General features: G+C 37.8%; 1 protein-coding gene across 2 annotated transcripts in view; it reads right to left on the reverse strand.

The window, feature by feature from the left end:
• Window positions 1-19,964, reverse strand: part of LOC126298644 (ubiquitin-conjugating enzyme E2-17 kDa) — a 91,341-nt gene that overhangs the window by 32,648 nt on the left and 38,729 nt on the right. For both annotated transcript variants that reach the window (XM_049990056.1, XM_049990057.1), the window contains exon 3: window positions 2,677-2,881. In XM_049990056.1, coding sequence (XP_049846013.1) covers window positions 2,677-2,881 — 205 coding nt within the window. The remainder of the gene's footprint in view (window positions 1-2,676; window positions 2,882-19,964) is intronic.

The raw sequence follows: 19,964 nt of genomic DNA on the forward strand, positions 1-19,964 counted from the left end.
GTTTCTTTCAAAATTCCCATCTCTGCCACACTATTGTCTGGAAATTTTATTTCTACCTTGAAGAGTGTTTGATCTAGACTGAAAACACTGCAAAAATTTTAACTATTGTTGATGCACTGCAAAAACCAAAAGTTAAATTTGAAAATAACGAAATGAAAACTTTAATACTAATTTTTTGCAAAATATTCTATCTAAACCAATGCTGCTGCAAACATAATAGGAAAATAATTTTATTCAAAGTACATACTGCTGCATGAGAAAGACTGTTCAGACAGAAGAGTTATTTGGCAAAATTTTATTTTTCTGTGGGAGTGATGAAGCTGTCTGTTAATTACCTCAAATTTACCTGTCTGAAAATTACATCAGGCTACTCTAAAAAAGCACATATGCAAACTGTAACAACCATCTTTTATGTATGAATGTGTCAGTTAATGTTTTTCTCCTTCTTTCAGTGTGTGTGTGTGTGTGTGTGTGTGTGTGTGTGTGTGTGTGTGTTTTAGCATACAACAGATGAGGAGGCTGATGATATTTCTTTCCAGACCTGATTTACTATAATATATTAGTTCAGCATCCAGTGCCTTGCGATATAAATGTTATCTAACAATTTTTGGTTACTCTTCCACTTAATTTTTATTTCCATCACACACTGGCATTTAATAGGCACAAGTCATTTCCATGTATTTTTTTTTTTAATTTAACTGTCATTTCTAACCATTCTCTCTCATTTCCCACTGATTTTAAACCCACTGATTTTGCTATCTGCATTCAGCTCTCATCTGTCCAAAATGAAATCATTTTATTTTCACCTCTATTATATGGGTACTACTTATATACACAAAGTACAGAAAGTTGTACGTTTCCTGCTTGTGTTTTTCACAGTATATTACACAAAGGCTGGTGCAACTGTATCTCACCCAGAGTAGCAATAATTCTCTGTGTATTATAACCTGACAAAATGGGTTGCATTACTCATGTCCTACTTTCAATCAACAATCTCTCCCATTTCAAGTCACTCCAACTATAAGCTTCACAACACATTCAAATATTCCAACCATTATCTCAATTTGAAACTTCCTAGTATATTAAAACTGTGTGCCAGACTGGGACCTTTGCCTTTGCAAGTAAGTGCTACACAGATTGAGGCATTCAAGCATGACTCTTGGGATACCTTTCTCCTGCATACTTTTGGGACTAGCTCTTTTGGAGGAAATGATACTGCAGAGAAATGGCTCAGCCACAGGCTACGCGATTGCTTCAGAATAAGAGTTTCATTGTGCACTGAAATGGAACTTCCTGGCAGATTAGAGCTATGAGAGACACTGGGAGTGGAACTTCCTGGGTAGCCAGAACTTCTGTGAAATTTGGAAAGGTAGGAGGAGGACAGGCAGAAGTAAAAGCTGTGGTGGCAGGTTCTAAGTCATGCTTGGATAGCTCAGTCAGCAGACCACTCACCCAAAAGGCAAAGGTCTCACCTTCAAGTCCTGGTCCAGCACACAGTTTCAAACTGCCAAGAAGTATCAAACTCAGTGCAGACTCCACTGCAGAGTGGAAGTTCATTCTGAAACCACCTTAATTCAGTACAATTCCCACTTCTTTACCCACTTTTTCTATTGTCTTATTCTTATATCCAATATTTTGCAACTTCTGCAACTTGCAACTTAGTAATCCTTGTCTCATTGAATTTGTGTTTACACCACCTCATTCCTAGTATCTTTTTATTAACAATTCAATTTTTACAATATTCTGGGTTATTAGGCCATGATCAAATGAATTTATTGGAGAAACCCAGTATTTCTTTCATATCTATGGAGAAAAACTTCAAGGGTGGTTGTAGCTTCTATGAAGATCTAATTCAGAACTTGACTCCTATTACAATTACTCTTGCATTTAATAATCCCTAGTGTCTCTCCGTATACCCTATCTTAGTACTCACACATGGCTACCAGGACCTGAAGCTTATCAAATCGAATCTGATGGTCTCCTGGCTGTGAAGCATATCCTGCAACAGCAGATCTGTTTCTCCCCTTCCAAATTTGCTACCTTTTCTAGTAGTCATTATTCCACTGTTCTTTTTGTAGTATACACTTACACATCCCCACAACTCCATGGATTCTTTCTTCTACTCACTCTCTTCACCCATTTTCATAATCTTAAAAGGTCTTTTGCAACAAGCATACAGTTCCACTGTTCATTGGCTTCCAAATATTGTCATTATCATCAAATAACTTCCTCACACTCATAAAATTATAGATTCCTCTCTTTATCTGGACGAGCATTTGTTCTAGTCTTAACATCTCATCTTATCTTTACTTTCATATTTTCATTTATTTCAGCTCTCCTTTTCTAAAAAGCAAATAAAAACACCATGTGACTTTTCCTTACTCTCTTCAAAATAGCTTCCACATCGCTTCTTTATTCCTGTTTCCCCTATTGTGGTTACATTTACTCAATCAACATATACAAGGTAGGCTAATTAAAAGATACTTCGGTATTTGTACTCTTCTCCTAGCTTCCACCTTTTTATTTCCCTTTACCCAGTATATTCTATATCACCTAACAAGAATTTAGTTTTGTGATGGTTAATAATTTTCTGCCATTTGCTTTAGTTCCCTTCCTTCATTTACTTGAGTTTGAAGGCAACAAGAGAAATTTGAGACAATTTTAGAAATAACTTACCTGGATGGAAGTAAGTATGGCTGAAACGTCATATGTGGGACTCCAACGATTCTGGAGTATGTCCAAACATATGCCACCATCTGCATACACATTCGGATGAAACATTTTGGACACAAATTTTACTGTTGGCGGTTTATTGGGATATTCTTCAGTAAATTCTATAGTTAACTTAAACGTGCCATCCTCAAATGGTGTGTCGTGTGGCCTGAAAAAGATTTTTGAGTTGTAAACAACAATTATTCAACAAATGACAGAGTTACTCTTGGCTGCCAAATGGGACAAAACTTACAAGCTAGTAATGAATAAGGCCAGTATTTGAGAATGAAAGCTCTTAGTCACTTGCAACAAACTTTACACATAATTTCAAACCTTTACGAAAATTTTTTCGCTACCGGCATTCTTCATGTCCTGTGCCACAGATAACAGAAAATTTTGCCACATTGTTCATTAACTTTTCTTCATCAGAGTCTCAAAATCTCATGAACTCACTGATGAAGATAGTATGTTTTGCCATTGGAAGCAGTCTCCTGTCACTATGCAATACAGCAGAACTACTGGTCCTGAGTGGAGAGCAGTCTATTGCCAGAGGAGATATATGGCACCAGGTGACGCTGCCGCCACATTCCGCACGCCTCACACTGGAAACAATGGGAATCAGTGGTGCTGTCTGTGGATGGTCAGTGCAGTCTGCGGTCTGTAGTTGTGTTTGGAATCACACATTTATTCTGACAGATATGGACTTAGAGTGTGAGTGGCTTTTCGATTGTGAGGTGCTGTTGGTAACACAGGGTGTATACACAGACAAGGAAAAAAATTTCCACATTTCCTGGTTAAGAAAGCAGTTTTTCCCCCCACGTGAAAATACATTTCTTCCAAGCTGAAAAATACAGTTTTCCCTTGATACGTGACAGTATACTTTCCCTTCAAGCTGCAAAAATATCAATCATTTGAATGGTAAATTTTTTATACACAAGCATAGAACTTCCCGGCACTTCAGAGAATGAACAACATTGGGGGAAAAAAGAAAAAGTTTTTGGAAGATCTTTGACATGCAGCCACATTAACGTTGCATATTTTTGTATTCATATTATGAAAGTTGAAAATCTAATTTCACCAAACACAGCACATCATTTTCCAAAGCACTGAAATCAAGAATGAAATGCACATCTATAAGCCAATCACAGCTCATGTCATCTGATCTCGCCAGCCAATGACAGCAGGTATTCAGAGCATAGGACACGTGATGTAGTCAGCTAATAGCAACATCACTTAAGTATCATGAACACACAAATATGGAAAGTTAATGGTTTTAATTAATGTACACAGTGTAGCTACAACTAAAGCTAAACTTTCACATATAATATTGGTCCTTTTGCATGTGTTACTCTTTCAGATACATCACACAAATGTGCCAGTAAAATTTTATATAACATTAATACCTGGTATTCTGGGCTCGAAATTCCTGTAAGTGGCTGGTCCTCAATGTGCCAAGTTTTAAATGAGAGTCAAACGTAAAATAATTCACCTTGTGTAAAAGGAAATTTACTTTGACAGTAACGCTTTTCAAAGCACCATTCACAATATTTTCCCAAGACCTGTTAGAAATAGGTTCACATTTCAGCAGTTGCCAGAGTGCGCCACAAAAAAGGCATTACTGCGCGTGGGCAGCTACGATGACGTAGAAAGGCTGTATGTTCATATATACAGGTTTGAGAAAAATTGTGTCACGCAATTTTAACCCTGTATAGCTGATGCCAGTAGGAACCAAAATTACTACATTGTATAGGTCAACAATTCACAATTTTTAAACTACAGAAACTTGGCGCCATGCACTTTGATTGGCCGAGGGATTGCCCTGTTGCCGGATGCTCTGAACAACACATGACCTCGAATGCTTTGCCTGCCAGAGATCACAATGCACCCAAGGCAGCCCAGGTGCTCTTGGTAGCTTGTAGCGTGCCAGCCTTCCACTCTGGGAGCAAATCCGCCAGGGTCCTGGCACATCCACTGTAGTTTCATGATAAAACGTACCACGAACAAACCCATCAACAGCTGTTAGTTCGTGTACAGGAAGTCTTTTACAAATTGTGTCAGCCTTGGAAAGGGACTTTTTTTAGCTTTGACATTGTTTACTTAAAGCAGGTACTCAAACTGGTATCTTCGGGCATGACACAAGCTTGGTAATGTCGAACGGTGTTTTGCCGAACACTCTGAAAAATTCTTGGCATAGCCCTGATGTGATTGGTGGCATCTTGAATGTAATCCATTAATTCCTCTTCGTTTCTAGGTGGTTCACATCTGGGTAGGTGAACTAGAACCTTGAAGAATCCCCACAGGAGAAAGTTTGGTGGCGTGAGGTCTGGTGATTGTGGTTACCATGTCCTACAAGCACCTCTGCCAATTGGCCAATTACCCGGCCACCTAAGAGTTCATTTAAATATCCAAGCACAGCATGATCATTATGTGCAGGTGCTCCATCACGCTGCAACCTCATGCATAGCCGTTTGTCCAGAGGAACATCTTCCAGTGGGCTGGGTAGAGTTTCTTGCAAAAAGTGAAGGTAATTTGCCGTGATTAGTCAAGGAGGTAGATGGACCAGCCCAATCAGAAGGTCACCCACAATGCCTGCCCAAGTGTTGAGCAAAAATCGTGCCTGGTGTCCGTGGACATACGTGATGTGAGGATTTACGATTTACCCTTGCCCAGTAACAAACGTTTTGAGTGTTGAAAAGGCCATCCCGATGTAAGGTGCGCTCGTCGATAAACAACACAATGGTGGGGAAGTCGGAATCTCGGGCAACACATTGCAGAAACCACTGGCAAAACTCTAGCCTGTGTTCATAGTCCGCCACAGGATTTAGGTCTTTGACAGGGTGGAAACTAAATTGCTTCTGGCTGTCATTCCTCAAAACCTCCCAGACTAACTGACGAGTGACCCCCCCCCCTATGTCATGCCTAACTGCTCAAGTACTTGTAGGTGCTTCCTCGAAGCGCTCGAGAACAGTCCCCTCAAATGCATCATCCCGTTGTGTTCGATGTCTTCCAGCACCACCATGATATCCCGCTAACGAGCCTGTTTCGCCAAGTCACCGGTGAATTGCTGTCAACATTTGCAGGTGTGGATGGCGTCATGCTGGGTACCATTCCTTATACAACCGTCGAGCTTCATCCGCGTTACCATCAACTAGTTCATAAACAAAAACCATATTTTGTTGTTTTTCAAATGAATACTGTGCCGCCATGCTTACTGTATGACTAAATCCAGGTGACGTGTGTGCTCCAAAGCAAAGCTTGTGTGGGAATGCCTCTGACAAGAGGTGGAGACAAACAGCAAGACCTATCTGACGTGTGCATATCACGTCGGGGCAGTAACGAGGCGAGGGACGTTTGTATGTGTGAACCAACAACCATAGCGCTGCACTTCAACAAACTAATGGCAACAGGGCAATCCCACGATCAATCTGAGCGCATGGCACCAAGTTTCTGTGGTTTAAAAATGGTGTGTTGTCGACCTACACAACATCAGTAATTTTGGTTCCTACTGGCATCAGCTATCCAAGGTTAAAATTTTGTGACAATTTTTACATGATGTCATAAAAGAAATAGATCATCAGAGGGTACTTTAACATCAGAATTTTGTAAACCATACTAAAATGCACGACTCAGCATAAAATGCACAATCGTATGTCCAGATTCACAATGAAGTAGGCTCAACCTGACATTAAGCTTTTCAGTGTGGTTTTTGGGATGTACCAGTGGTGTACCAGTACTGAATCGTCTCATGTTTGGTTCTTTATTATGGCATAGTGCCAGAAGATGAAAATGTGCACTCTAAATTCAGTGAGCAGTTGAAATTACGCAATAGTGTGGAATGAAACACTTTGTTTCTAATAAATTGACTGCCTCTGTGGAAAAGATTAATAAAAGCCACATTTATTTAGCGAACTGACAAAAATAACTTCATTGTTCTGCAAGGCGATTAATGCTTGACTGCCAAAAACATGGAAATAAAATCAGGAAATTGAAACTAATAACATATTTTGAATGTATTTTAATTCACTTGACAGCACCCGGCCACAGAAATCCATTTTATTTTCATTTGATGTGAGAAGTGTAAATGAAGAGGAAGCAGCAAAATCACTATATGTGAACATGGCTTACGTGGAAACTAACCCCCTCCCCACTACAACCCCAGACTGCTCTGTGCACGTGAGAATCTAGCAGCTTGGGTCCACCAGAAAAAATTTTCCAGATAACATCTGGCTGCTTGTTACTACTGCTGATACAGCTAACAGCCACACTTCCAGCACCCAGAAGCAGGAAAACGTACTACCCATATGCACCTCAACTGTGCATTCGCGTGAGCCCGCTGGCAACTGCTTAAATGAACTTAACGTAAACAGTTGTGGCATCACCCTCATCAGCAGCAATTTAATGATATTAAGTATTCCATAGTCTTCATCCTAAAGCCTTTGCAAAATTTTGCTTTATATCAATTCTTCAAATCAAAACTACAAAAATTTAACTGATGGTTAAAACAACCTAAAATTCCCGGAATTATAAAACATTCCCGGGTTTCTCCCAGTTTCCTCCCAGATGAAAAGATTCCTGGGTTTTTCTCGAACTTCCCAGTTGTCCCGGAATGCATACACCCTGTAACAGTTCTGGTGATTGGACAATAAGAAGCAAATACAACGAATTATGAGCTAGATCTGAGCAGCTAATGACATTACTCACTCTTAATTTTTCTCTGCTTTGTAAATTAAGTTAACTAGTATTTTGTTTAATTCGCAACAGTTTAGACTGAGCTATCAGGTATTCAACTTTGGTTCTGAAGTTCTAGCAGGAGCCATGTTTATAGAATTTTTTTTACTCCAGGTCCACCTAATAAAGAAACATTTTTGGATTTACATAAAAAATACAGTTGTTGCATATCAGGTAGACCTTAAATCCAGTAAGTTTTGGGCTATCACATCCAATTTCAAGCACCGTCTCATAAAAACAGGGAGGAGCGGGGAAGGGGTCATGAACAGCAGCACCAGGTCAAATATTCATGGCAATCAAGATTGTAAGATTGACCGATTCTCAATGGCTACTGTTTACTATCACCCAGCTGACTATGAACAGTGATAATGAACTGTCAACAGTACCACACAACTGAAGAGCCACAGACACCACAATTGCACTTTACATTTAATTCTTAATTTTGTGTAGACTTGAGGATCTCCTGCATGACAGTAGGTAGTGAGATTAACTGGTACAGAATGGTTTGTTTTGTGGGTGTATACTGCTGCTCTACCCTCCTCATTCATATTACCCTTCTTGTGGCTGATGTAGCCTTTAAACACATTGTTGTCTGAATGTAATTTGTCAGTTGTATACATAGGCACATGATTCCATCCTGTGTCAGAATCTTCAATACTTCCACATATATCCTTAAATCATTTACATTCTATAGGAGTACACAAGCCATTTATCTGAAGAAATTTTCTTTCGCCATTCTTCTTCATCTCCATCTTCATGTTGGACACATTGTCTGCATCTGTATGCAATTCTATTTCAGAGAAATCTTTGTTGGTTAATACTGACCACCTCCTATTTAATGGTCTTGTACTAGATTCACTTGGACTTTGCTTTTGGGCATGGATTTTGCCTTTTCTTGTTGCGACACAGGCTATTTCGATAACGTTGAACTGGTTTGTGTAAATAGCTTTGTAGTTCGGAGTTTTCTCCTTAGTTTGGTAGTTACCTTTGCTGGAACTGGATTAGAAGCAGCTGTAAGCTTAGTAGCATGGGCATTATCACACATACATGCCTTTGTGCCAATATCTACTGCTTATGTTTACATGGCAGTAAGACTTCTATAACAGTTTTTCTCTGTGTGGCAGCAATGGGAAGTTGCAGGGTTTATATTCTTTTTTTGTCTTAATATATGTAATTCTCCCAGTTACATCAATTTTTTGAATTTTCTTTTCTTCTGAAAAATTGGGCAATTCCTACTCCAAGCAAGGTGATCACCTGAGCAGTTATACGGAAGTCTGCTGTTGAGCATGATGGTCCTGCTTTGTGGACATCTTTCCCACATTTGCCATTACACCCTACTGTGGTGTGACCAAATATGTATCATTTATAGCACAGCATTAGAAGAGGTACATAGAGGCTTATCTTCAATCAAACAAATCCAGCCTTAATGAGTTCTGGAAGGACAGGGGAAATGAAAGTTAAGTTTTTTGTCAGAATTTAATATTGTTAATATTCCTAAACCTGGACAAAGCATTTGGGGATGAACACCTTCCGTCTCTTTAAGAATGACATGCCAAAATAGTGGGGAGAGCTCCACTCTGACCAACAACAAACTCCCCATTGGTGGAGACATTGGGAGACAGTTTTAAAAGACAAACCTTTTACATTCTTGATAAATGTATAAATATAAATAAAATTAGACACTAAAGACAAAAATATAGAAAGTATTATTATGCTACATTTTGATATTTCCACAAACTACATGTGTGTTAAAAGTCCTTAAGAAAATGAGCACCTCAGAACCAACTACTAGAAGAGTATCCTGGTACTGAGGAATGGCAGAAACACAAACAGGAAGCTGCTATTTGTCAGAATGTAGGGAGAAGCTGAGAGTGTGACACAGTAAAGAGGCAGGCTCGGCAGTACATGTGTATACGGAGATGGAAGAACTAAGCCGGCATGGTGTCACCACTGTGACATCTGCAGTGACCAATCCAGACAATATATTTGGAAACTTCCATTTAGTCGAGTTACAAATAATTAATACTCATTCTGGATGGGAGGTGGTCATGCCTAAAGGTGTTTGTACCGAAGTCAAAGGTGGACGAATGTCACTCACATAATGCAGAAACCTTCCACAACTTCACAGTTGAAGTTTTAGTCAGTCAGCATGGGAGATAATTTAACAGCAGCTAATAGTCATGTATGCAAAGGTTTGTGGTTCAATTGAAGTAAGCTTCACAGATTGCTGAATACATTCACATTTCATAAAAAATAAATAAAAATTATCAGTGGATTTCCTTTAGAACTGTTCTGATGTTATAACAAATTACTTGACATTGAGAAGAGTTATACTAAGATTTCAGCTGCCCTTGATGTGATGAGAATGGTATGAGAACATGCAAACTACTACAAGTGACAAGCACCAATGACTTAATTCACTACATTTAAATGTCTTTTCTTGTGCTGCAAGAAAGTAGCTCTGTCATGATAAATGTCCACTACATATCACCTGCCTTGTTTGACAGACTAATTCTGCTATAGCAAAAATTTAAAATACTTGTCAAAACACAGCTTAAAAATGCTAGTTCACATTTAATAAATGTAAGAGCTTACTTAATGTGTAGAAAGAACTTGCAGTTTTAGTGGATTTTGATTATCAGCATTGGTATAGATACCAATATATGTATTGTGTTCAGTGGTTGCATCAGTAAATTCATGACTGCAACTGGGAATGTTAAACCACAGTACATAGTGGGAAAATATTTAGTAACTGTTGTTAATCAATAAACCTAGATTACTTAAGCAATATTACACCAACATGGTGCCCAGGTGATGGAATATGTGTGTACTGGGCTGTGAAAGGCAGAAAGAAATAGTGAATGACAGGTAAACCCACATTTCTTTAAAGAATCAAACTCACATGGATAAAACAACTTAAAGCATCTTATTAATTTACAAATTAGTCAATGTGTTAAATACTTGACTTTAAGCACGTAAGTGAGAAAAAGTTTAGGAAAGGTTTGAAATTATGCTTAAAGTTAGTTTGAAGTTACTAAGGCTCTCATTATGAAACACTGGATGAATACAGTTGGGGTAACTTGCAAACCATGTAAAAACTAGAAATGAAAAATAAGTCAAATTTAAAAAAAAGCTAGATTTTCATCCATCTCAATTTTTATGGTATCATGTCTCCTGAACTACATATTGTACAATAATATAATTTTGAAGGTACAGTCAGTGGTATATGTGGATAATGTCTACAAACTGTGTTGCAAATAACCAGTAGTAAAGAAGTAATAAAATAAAACATCATGTCTGATGCTGACATTTGACTGAACAGTGAAAACTTAGTACATGATAAACATTTTCCTTCCATCATTTTGTTGAGGGTGTCAGCAAGAAAATATTTTGTGAAGGTTTGAAATAATGCGAATTTTCTTGGGAGTTATTGTCAAATACTAGATTAATATAGTCTGGATACATGCACACTGTCAGTTACACTGCCTCAAGACAAACACGAAGTTTCTAACTGGAATACTTGCTTTATTGTGTTCAGCATTTAATGTAAGACTATACCTCCTATTAATGACAGGATTTCAAATTTTGAGTCACATCAATTCAAGGGAACCTTTTACAAATTAGTTTTCCAGTGACAGAGTATGTTTGTAACAGAAAGAATGGCAGTAGAGAGAGCAGTTTTGTGACCTTGTACTCAGGCAAGTGGAGTAAAGTGTTATAAGCTCACCCTTCACTATCTTCATAATGTTTCAGAGCTCCATTACACATTCCACATGCTAATATTTTTTCAGGTCAGTGATGTCTATGTCCATGACATCTCACGAACTTATGACACCACTGCTGACAAAAAGAATATCGTTTTCTACAGCTACATCTTACTGACCAAACTTCTTAAAGTTACAGAGTCTCGTGCCTGGTTTCTGGAGAGACATGATAGTGTCAACCAAAAACATCCCACTGTGGAGTCATTTGACTGACTTTTCAGTTCAGCAATACATTCCAACAGTTTGTTAATTCAGAAGGGGGATACTTTCTCACAAAAACCCTCTTTGATTAATCACAATAAAGACATTATGACACTGTTGTGCCATAATGTAATTAGCATAGTTTGCATTTAGAGATTTGTTTTTGTGTTTGAGAGATCCCATGATGTCAACTACAACTGGGGATCTATATAGCCCATTCGAGCAGAGCCTGCATGATTGGGTAAAGTTATATGTCTAAGGTATGGAAAGTTTCCCAGAGTTTGCCTGATAACAACTGCTTTGCCTAAAAAGCCACCCATCCCATTGGCACACAGCATATCTTGAGACTGACAGTTTTGTTTTGAGCTTCATACCATTCTTGCCATATAGAAAGTTAAGCCAACACCTTATGCTCTCCAAAAAATGATACAATGGTCCACTCTCATGCTTCATAGTAGTTGTTGAAGCATGGTCAGAGTACACAGTAACAGAAGACTGGCAGTGCTTACGAGCCCAACAGTTCGGGGGGAGAGGGGGGGGGGGGGGGGGCAGGTTAAGTATGCCCGTGCCCAGTGTATTGGCCACCCCAGGAGGGGGCGTGGGAAAATCAGCTCTTCTTCCTCCTCCCCAATCCCAGCCAATTTAGGGAAACAATGGAGAACCTTAATCCGATTGGCCCGGCAGGATTCTGAACTGCCATCCTCTCAAATGGAAGTCCTGCATCTTACAACTGTGTCATTTCGCTCAGTAATTTATCTCAATGATCAGAAAGTCTCATTTATTTTTATTTTTTTGCAAAAATCAGATCAGAAATCATCATGTTTCTTGTCACAAAAACACACTTATGGCAATACACACTGTTTACGAAGAGGAATTACACCTTGAAATCTTCTAACAAATGCTTTCATTTATTTTCCAAGGTATTTAAATTAGCTATTTTGAGATCAGGCGGTAGTCTTAATTCTTACTTACACATATGGACTAAGGTCTGCAGCTTCCTTCCTTCCTTTTTTACTTGCAATTCTGTGAAAGTTTCCCTTCCCCATGTGTTTTAGTTATGTACATTACTGTTTGTTAAATTATGTTCTGGTAGTTTTACAAACATGATTGCTTGCAGGGTGTACATAGAGTAGATGGTAATTATTTTATATTTGAGAATTTCTTTACAAGGCACTCTCTTGTTTACCTTAGCTACCACTCCTGCTGTCTCATTTAGTAGTCTAAAAAGCCTGTGTGTCTGTTTAGACTGCTGGTGCCCCACCCCATATCTCTATACCACCATACTGAAGATGCAGCTGTATCAACACAAAAATATATTTACGTACAGGTATTGTGGACGGGGAAGGCTAAGATCCATTCCAGTACACACACATTTGGACTGATTTTTTTTTTTATACAGACATGATGTATGTGCTCTCATGGAAAGAGTAGGTGTTCAACAGTAATACCCAAAAATTTATGTTTTTCGTATAGCCATGTGCCAATGCAGGTGTAAATGGAGTACGGAAGGTTGGGGTAACTGAACCCAGTTAATTGGAAAATCACATTAATTAACAATTGAAGAGGTAAAACTATTTTTTTGGTACCATAAAGCTGTTATCTTAGGTTGGGTATACTACTTGACCATATGTGTATGGCTACTATATGTTAGCTAAATATGCAGATAAATATAAAAATGTGGAAACCACCAGTAAGAGTAATTTTTCTCATATCAAACAAATTCTCCTACAATTTTAATTACTAATACTACACAATTTTGTCTGTTCAAGTTAAATTAAGTGTTTATTGCTTTATGATACTCCATGAAATAAAAGTTGTGAATGGAGCCATTTTCCTGCTATTTTGAAGATTTCTGATAAAATAAAGGTGGGAGAAAGTTGCTTATGAATGAGTATAATGAGCAATTCTATAGAAACACCTGCCAGTGCCCCCAGAATTACCATATAAGACATCACAGCCTTTTAGGTATAGAATATAATTTGGCTTTTACTGTCTCCACCATCTTGAAAGACTTCAATGTCAATGGTATTGAAATCCAACACTGCTACCAACCAAGATTTTTTTGTCATCATATGTAACAGACATATCTCTAAGCAGTTCAGCAACAAACAGCAGATGACTCAATGGCAGAAGATACAGGCAAACCTGCACATGACAATGTGGACTATCTTGGGCATCAGACAAGGTTAGCAAACAGAAATTACACATCCTGTAGAAGTTTGGTCATATTCTAAGACTGGTGTAAGAAAAACAAGAGATAGAAAGAAAGGAAAATCCACAGTCCTTACCAGTGGACTAAAACAACAGTTAGATGCAAGAGCAGAAGACAAAAAATCAAAGCAGAGGCCAAAAAAGCATACATTCAAGGAAGTTAAGCCCTCTGTCAAATGCCAAATATTCTAAGAGCAGCAGCAGCTCTGCAGATGCTGGTCATGTCCAGTACATTGATTACTCTGATAGTGATTTGCACACAAGCAGTGATGAAAATATCAAAACAATGAAGAAGGGGACTTCACTGTAGTCAAAGAAGAAGGGAGAACCGCCATGAGTGCTCACTACTATGTTTCTCAAGTTACTGAAATGTACTATGACATCTGGGAAGTAATTTTTTTAGTAGAATTGTTTCTACTACAAAATTTGGAGCTGCAGAAGATGATTCTTTTGCTGCTTCAAATGAAATAATTGGTAAACTACCCAGTCCAACAAATGGCACTAGAGCTTGGTTCTCGATTGATGTCACTGGATTAATTGTGAAATAGTTTTGTTATTTCAACAATTTTTTCATTAATATAATCATAAAGGTGTGTTTAGCATTGTTACTAATGTTGCTGCAGTGAATTTTTATATGGTTCAGTTAACCCAGCCACTGGGGTTAAATGATCCAAAAAGTAGGGTCAAAGTTATTTTCCACTTCTGTAAAATGTGAGACACTGCACAAATGAAAGCACCCATAGTTTTCGTAGAGGGCCTATGTTTTCCTCCAGATTCGCAAATAAAAATTTTAAAAAAACATTCTTTAAGTAAAATTTCAAGGAAAAAAGGTACAGTTAACCATAGCTTCCCCCAAAATTTATGTTCAGATTATAGCTAAGCATTAACTGTATCGTCATTATCTTCTTTTTATTTATCAGCAGTTTATTTGAAGTATGGTAAGTTACAGAATACTGTAACTGATTTCACTACTGTTGGCAGTAGTTTGCATATCACAGCCTCAGGCTGACAATGGATGGGTTGTCAACATCTCATGACCTTGCAATTTTGTGATTCAGTTAAATCATTATCACATACAAGGAGCAGATAAGACCCTAATATACTTCCTTGACGTACACCACATTGGAGTATCCTGCAAGTTGATTTAGATGTTAGCTACTGTTCATTCTTTTTATAGGTTAACTTGACACACTGTTTCCTGTCTTTCAAACAGGAGGTAAGCAGTTGTAAGGCTACTCCTCTCACACTGTATTCTTCTAATTTATATAATATAATGGTATGATTCACAGTATCTAAAGCATTACACATATAAAGAAGGTGTATACTACCTTTTCTCCTTTATCCAGTCTGTTTAATTATTTCATGTATAAAAGTTTCTACTACTGTTACAGTAGATCCATTTTCTAAAACCATATTGCACATTTTTGAGTGGCTTGTGTTTGATTAAATATGCCTCAAATTGATTTAATATTACTTTCTGTAGAATTTGCCAAGTTCTGAAGCTAAAAATATTGGCCTGTTGGGCCTTTTTTTGTTTTTGTCAGTTTTTATTCCCTTCTTATACACTGGTAGAGTTTCAGTGACTTTCAAGAGACCAGGGAATTCCTCATGTCAGAGGGAGGTATTTATATTTATTAGGAGCATCAGAAGCTTCTTTTAGCAGCTTAGAAATTTTAGTTTGAAGTTTGAAATGATTTCTAGGTCCTCTTCAGTAATACCATGGTTGAAAAAATGTTAGCTAATGTTTCTAACTTTAAAATTTGGTACCCCATCATGTATTACAATTGTATTAAACTTCTGTAAGAATTTCTCACACACTTCTTTCATGTTGTTTATTATTTCATCATTTTCTTTTAACATTAGGCTGTTGTGTTCACGATTTTGCTCTTTCCAAACTACTTATACATTATTTTCCTGGTTGTTTTACGAACACAACTGGAGTTGCTTATTTGACAGTCTTATTTCTGAGCTTTAAGGTGGTCGAGGAATGTTCAGCGATTTTGCAAGGGATGATTTACAGCTTTGTTTATGTGTTTTATTAATGAACATGTTTCATTTAACATTCTACTGAATAGCTTACATAAATTTTTCCATTAACACTTTGCCGTCCGGTAACACTACAGTTGTATTGTGCACCAAATAGCTGTCATCGGCCAGCGACACCACAGTAGTGTCATGATCATAGTATCACAGTGGCCTGTGACAGCATTTTAGTATCTTTTTCATCGTGTTGGTGTTTTGTTTGCGTAACGGTAAGTTACACACGTCAACAAGGTTTTTGTTTTGTTTTTATAAGTACTTTTGCACTTTCATCATGGCAGGTGAAAGAGACAATACGATTATTTACGATGAATGCACGAACATCTTGTGTGACATTCTGCAAGACTTGGCCGATTGGGAAGAAGACATTGGATTTGTGTCAATCCATGTGAAGTGGCCCAGTGATGGTTGCTTGACCATTTTTAAATATTTTAATTTTTTTGTATGTGATTGCCATATATTTGAGAAGTTCAAAACAGTTTTTTTTTAATTTACCTTTCACCTTTACTGAATAGCAGCCATTTTCATTTGTAAGCACCCAATGATGATCCAGTTCAGAGACATTAGCAAAAATATGAATATCTCTGCACTGGGTTAAGTTACAACATTGCAATTGACATGACTCTTTTTAGGAAAGTGTCCTCTACAACATTGTCTATTACACATTACCCTAAATTCAAAAATGACCAGTCAAAATGATCTCCAGAAGTTTGGTATTCAAATTTTCAACAATCCACTTTTAGGCCCAAAAATAACAAGCAAGGAGTGATTTATGAGAGTCTTTTTTCCCTATAGTTAGATATCATACACTACTAGCCTCATATAGAGCAAGAACACTTACAAATGTTTCGTTAATTTTTTATGAATTTTTGAAATTTTAAAATCTTCATTTTTTGTTAAGTTTGGGGTTAGTTATCTCAGGTGGGACTGAATATAAAAATATGATTTTTGCACACTTTGTACACCTATATAACAGCAACGTACAGTAAAAATTTCAACATTAATCTCTGACAGTGAACAAAGATACGAAATTTTTGAAAATGAGGAGATAATTCACATTACTTTACAACTGATCTTACGGTAGTTGCCTATTTAAATGGTTTATTGTTTCATTGTAATAAAATTTAATTGTGACACATATTTAGTTAACACTGTCACCCAGTATTCACTTAGTTTATTTATTTTTAATAATGCAATATTAAACAATAGGAGCTTTTGATTTTGTTCTATGGTAATAAAAATGCCATTTATGTTCAGGTTTATTGCCAATAAACAAGTACATTTTTGTTGGGTTTGGCATTGTTGTAGTCAGTTTGTTATGAAACCTCTGTTGGAGTTGATGTCCATACTTCATTGAGAGTGTAGAATGTGTTATGTGCTTTGTTCTGTGTGTAATTTGTAATTAACTTTGAGAGATTAACTGGAATGCAATAGCATGGATGAACAGTGTCTTGTGACACACTTGACTAGCTATCTGTCCAACAGAGCAGTTTATGGTCCAGTTTCAAAAAACTTGAAAAATGTCAATGACTTTGATGAAGTTAGACAAACTTTGTTTAAATTTCGAGTAAGTTCTTCTGTAACATTGGTGTATCATGAGAAGAAATATATTCTGAAGTACAACCACATCTTTGGAAGAAAGTGCTGTGATCCACTTAAAGTTCATAAAAAGCCTATTACTAAAGGTTTGAGGGAAATAAAACTTTAACACTTGTCCTTGGTTACGTGAGAGTGAAACAGCTTCCCACGTCAAACATAATGCGATTCCTGGAAATTCTCTGTGCGCAAATTGTTACTCAAAAATATTTGTTGTGAATCCAGGGCCAGAATCATGTAACCTTGTCAATGTCACTTATATTCCTAATGAGGAAATTGTTAGCATATTGGATTTTGCTTGTTCAAAGTTAGACTTATCTCCTGCTTCGAAAATAATAAAATTAAGTAGCAGAAAAAGAAAAGTAGCTATTGAAAATAAGGTACACCAAATTTCAGACAAAATTAGAAAACACTAGGAATCATGCTTTAATAATACAGATATCAACATTATTTCTAAAGAAGAAGAAAACCTACCACCAGCGTCATCAGACACTGAATATTTGAGCTTAATAGAAAAATTAAAAATTAAATATTCAGTGACATCTAAAGAGGAAAAGTTAGAATTTTAAGTTTGCTCCCTGACTCATGGTCAAGAGGAAATAATAGTTCATAAATTCAATTCAGTGCTAAACAAACCCAAAAATTAGTGAAGGAGCACGGCATTCTTCCATATTTAGGAAAGAAGAAAGGAGTACATATAAGTGAAGAGACAATTAAAAAGATGTAGCAGTTTTCTGACAATAATGAAAACACTAGAATGTGCCCAGGTTGCAAAGACAGCAAAAGAGTTGTTATAAATGGAGTTAAAGTAACAATGCAGAAACAACTAGTGCTGTCAAATTTAAATGAACTTTACGTAGCTCTCAAAAATTCTCATCCTGAAGCAAAATTGGAAGGTCAAAACTTTGTGACCTTCGACTAAGTGGTGTATTCTGGCTGGATCCTCATGCCAGACAGTATTAACATCAAACAGTGGGTCACAACTGACAGGGCAGAAATGATAACAGTGGTTAAATCTCAGGAACAGTACTTTGAATCTTTAATTGATAACTTACAAAAACTCAAAAGTCACCACTATGTTTCTAAAATCCAAAGTTAGTTTTTGAAAGACAAAAAGCAAAACTTCATGAAACTAAATGCATAGTGCTAGTCGATTTTGCAGAAAATTTTACATTTATGATTCAGGATGCAATGCAAGGGTACCATTGGTCAATTACCAGGCAACAGTGCATCCATTTATTCTCTACTTTAAAAATGAGAAAGATGAAGATTGCAGTTCTTCAACTTGCATTCTAAGTGACTACTTTGAGCACAACACTTTGACTGTGCATGTGTTTCAAAAGTATGTAATAAATTACATAAAAGAAAATTTTCCCAAGGTTGAGAAGCTGATACACTTTTCAGATAGAAGTGGTCACCAGTAAAAGGACAAAAAGAATTTTTCACATCTGTGCAACCACAAAAGTAGACTTTTGGTTGGAGGTTGAATGGCACTTTTTTGCATCTTGCCATGGTAAAAATGCATGTGATGGAGTAGGAAGTGCAACAAAACATGAAGTAAGTAAAGCCAACCTACAAAGACCAACCACAGACCAAATTCTCACAGTACAGGACACTGCCATCTGCTTCACATCTCCTGTGCAGCAAGCTGCGTAAATTTAAGTATTAACTGTATTTTTCTTACTTGTCACTTCTTTTTGCATGTGTTTTTGCTTTTAGGAAGCTTTAAGCTTCAAGTACTAGTAATAGTGTTCCGTAGATTTTGTGTTTGTTTTGAATACAGTCCAGAGACAGCTAGTGCTTATTTTCATTGTTTCCAACAAGAAGTGTCTAGTAAGCACAGTTTAGTCAACTATCAGCTGCCTTTAGTGAATTAGCAGTCTAGTTAAAAGTTGATTACTTACCTCACTACAGTAAACTGTTGATTTCTTAGGATGGATAGCATGTGTGACTGCTGTGTACGGACACAGGAGGAACTGGCCACTGTTTGCAAACAGCTGAACATGCTGATGGCCATGGTCAGCCATCTTCAGGCTGCTGCCTCAGAGTAGCAGCAACCGGGCACGGTTGGGCCACCCTCTCACCAAGGGGGGTGGCAAGTTCAAAGACGTTCACGTCGCACGATGCAGATGGTCAGTGTGGAGGCTGGCCATGTGGCATTGCCAGCTTTGCCTGTTAGTGGACATGTGGCCGCTCCTTCAGCAAGGTCCAAGCAGGCACACGGGGGAAGGGGGGTTATTAAGTGATTGGGAGCTCCAATGTTAGGTGGGTGATGGAGAACCTTAGGGAAATAGCGGAAAGGTCGGGGAAGAAGGTCAGTGTTCACTCTTGTCTGCTTGCCGGGGGGTCTCATTTGAGATGAGAAAGAGGCCCTGCCGGCGGCGATATAGAGCACTGGGTGCACCCGACTGCAAATTGTTGCTCATGTCGGCACCAATGACTCCTGCCGTCTGGGTTCAGAGTTCATCCTCAGTTCAAACAGGCGGTTGGCGGAGTTGGTGAAGGCAGAAAGACTCGCTCACGAAGTGGAATCTGAGCTAACAATTTGTAGTATCGTTCCCAGAACCGATCGCAGTCCTCTGGTTTGGAGCCGAGTGGAAGGCGTAAACCAGAGGCTAAGACGATTCTGCGGAGATCTGGGGTGCAAATTTCTCGACCTCCTCTATCGGGTGGAGAAAGGTAGTGTCCCCCTGACTAGGTCAGGTGTGCACT

The sequence above is a fragment of the Schistocerca gregaria genome, chromosome X (genome assembly GCF_023897955.1).
Source record: "Schistocerca gregaria isolate iqSchGreg1 chromosome X, iqSchGreg1.2, whole genome shotgun sequence".
Taxonomy (NCBI): domain Eukaryota; kingdom Metazoa; phylum Arthropoda; class Insecta; order Orthoptera; family Acrididae; genus Schistocerca; species Schistocerca gregaria.